Consider the following 1,739-nt stretch of genomic DNA (forward strand, 5'->3'; position numbering starts at 1 on the left):
CTAGAGAGGCAGGAAAATGGGAGGCTGCAGTAGGTCCCTCTTGCCGTAGGTGTCGGATCCCACGTTGGTGGGTGCGTAGACGGTACCGATAGTGTTACTGGAGCGGACCAGGAAGTCTGCTAGCCTTTGGGTGACACAGGTGGCTGTGTTGCATTTTCTTTTCTGTATGTGGTGGCTGGGAGGGGGTAAGAGAAAGTACAGAGAAGCACAGAGAGAGAATGTTTTTCATGTAATGGGGATTTAATACATGCTGCTGGTTTCTGTAAATGCCGTTACCTGTTACTCGCTGTGAGCCCCCTCTGCGGTCGTGTACCCACGAGGCCGAGGAAAGGGTTGGAGATGAACCCGGGAGCTAACCAGCCGTCGCTGTCTGGGAGACCACTTTCCTGCTCGCTGGATGAGCTGGGAGTGAAGTACCTGAGTCAGAAATGGAAAAAGGTCCAAATCGTTTCACACTGATAGCTGATTATAGCCTCTTCAAAACATCCACTAGTCCCGAGAGCAAGACGACAAAGTGGGCACTTAGCTCCACATGAGTTGCACAACGAAGCACTTTCCCCCACACAAAAGCACAATTGGCTTCTACCTCCAGAGTTATCAATGCCCTGCTGCTCCTCACGCAGAACATTACAGTCCCACTTGTCGGCACAATGCACCTGGTATTCAGCTGCTTGTCTGCTGATCCCCGATCTGATACGATCCACGTGTCAGCAAAGTGAGACCTGCGCAACTGAATTGCTTGCCACTGTATAAACTCTGACCCTAATATTAGACCCCTGCGTTCTTTTTTGTACAAGTCGTTGCACAGCCACACCAACGAGCTCAGTGCTCTGCTTGTAGCGTGTACACTTACCTGTAGCTCGGGGCAGCGGTGACGCAGCGCAGCAACACAAGCAGGGTGAGGAGAAGCACAGGCACCCTTAGGTGATACATAGTGTAGGGCGATTACCTGGATCAACAAAGAGACAACAAAGTGTGATTTATTGTGACGGAGGGCTAGGGAAGCAAAATGTGCATATAATCAGCACATCAGGTCAGAATTGAACATACTTGAAATGGTGTCATTTCTATGTAAATTCTGAATTAGAGTCACCATTATGAGACAAACACAAGACAATTATTGTTTTTTTTATAATTCTATACAATCCATAATTCACATACAGTCCAATTTAAAGCTGTGCTCAATGCTTCAGTAACGATATTACACCGGCACCTAGCTCAACACTGATGTTATGAATATTCCTTTTTTCCTGTTGTGTAGTAAATAGGTTTGCATCTAGCAACTAACAATATAACTGGACAATTTTGTATTTAATTAGTTGACTAATATTATCTATGTATTAGCAGGAAATATTAAAAAAATAAATTCACAATTTGTCAAAAGTCACAGTGATGTCTTAAAAATCCTTGTTTTGTCTGACCTGCAGTCCAAAACCCAAAGATATGAAATGTATCACACAAGAAAAAGAAAAGCAAATTGAAAATCTGCATAATTAAGAACCAGATAATATTTAGGATTTTTGCTGGAAAAATGACGATGACATTGATTATCAAAGTAGTTGCTGTTTTTTTTTCTGTCAATTGATTGTTTCAGCTCTACATACATGTTTTCATTTGATATATATACATATTTATATATATATATATATATTTTGTATGTGCACAAGTTGTAATGCTTTCAAAGCTTCTGTACATCACATTTCTGAGTAAAACACACATTTATATATATTTATATGTAA

General features: G+C 41.7%; 1 protein-coding gene across 1 annotated transcript; it reads right to left on the reverse strand.

The window, feature by feature from the left end:
• iapp (islet amyloid polypeptide) lies at positions 1-933 on the reverse strand (the record flags this gene model as incomplete). Its single annotated transcript, XM_079183613.1, has 3 exons — positions 1-175; positions 277-417; positions 854-933. 3 exons carry the CDS (start codon positions 931-933, stop codon positions 1-3), a joined length of 396 nt encoding a protein of 131 aa, XP_079039739.1.
• Positions 934-1,739: the final 806 nt, after the last annotated feature.

Source organism: Pholis gunnellus, assembly GCF_910591455.1.
Source record: "Pholis gunnellus genome assembly, chromosome: 22".
NCBI lineage: Eukaryota > Metazoa > Chordata > Actinopteri > Perciformes > Pholidae > Pholis > Pholis gunnellus.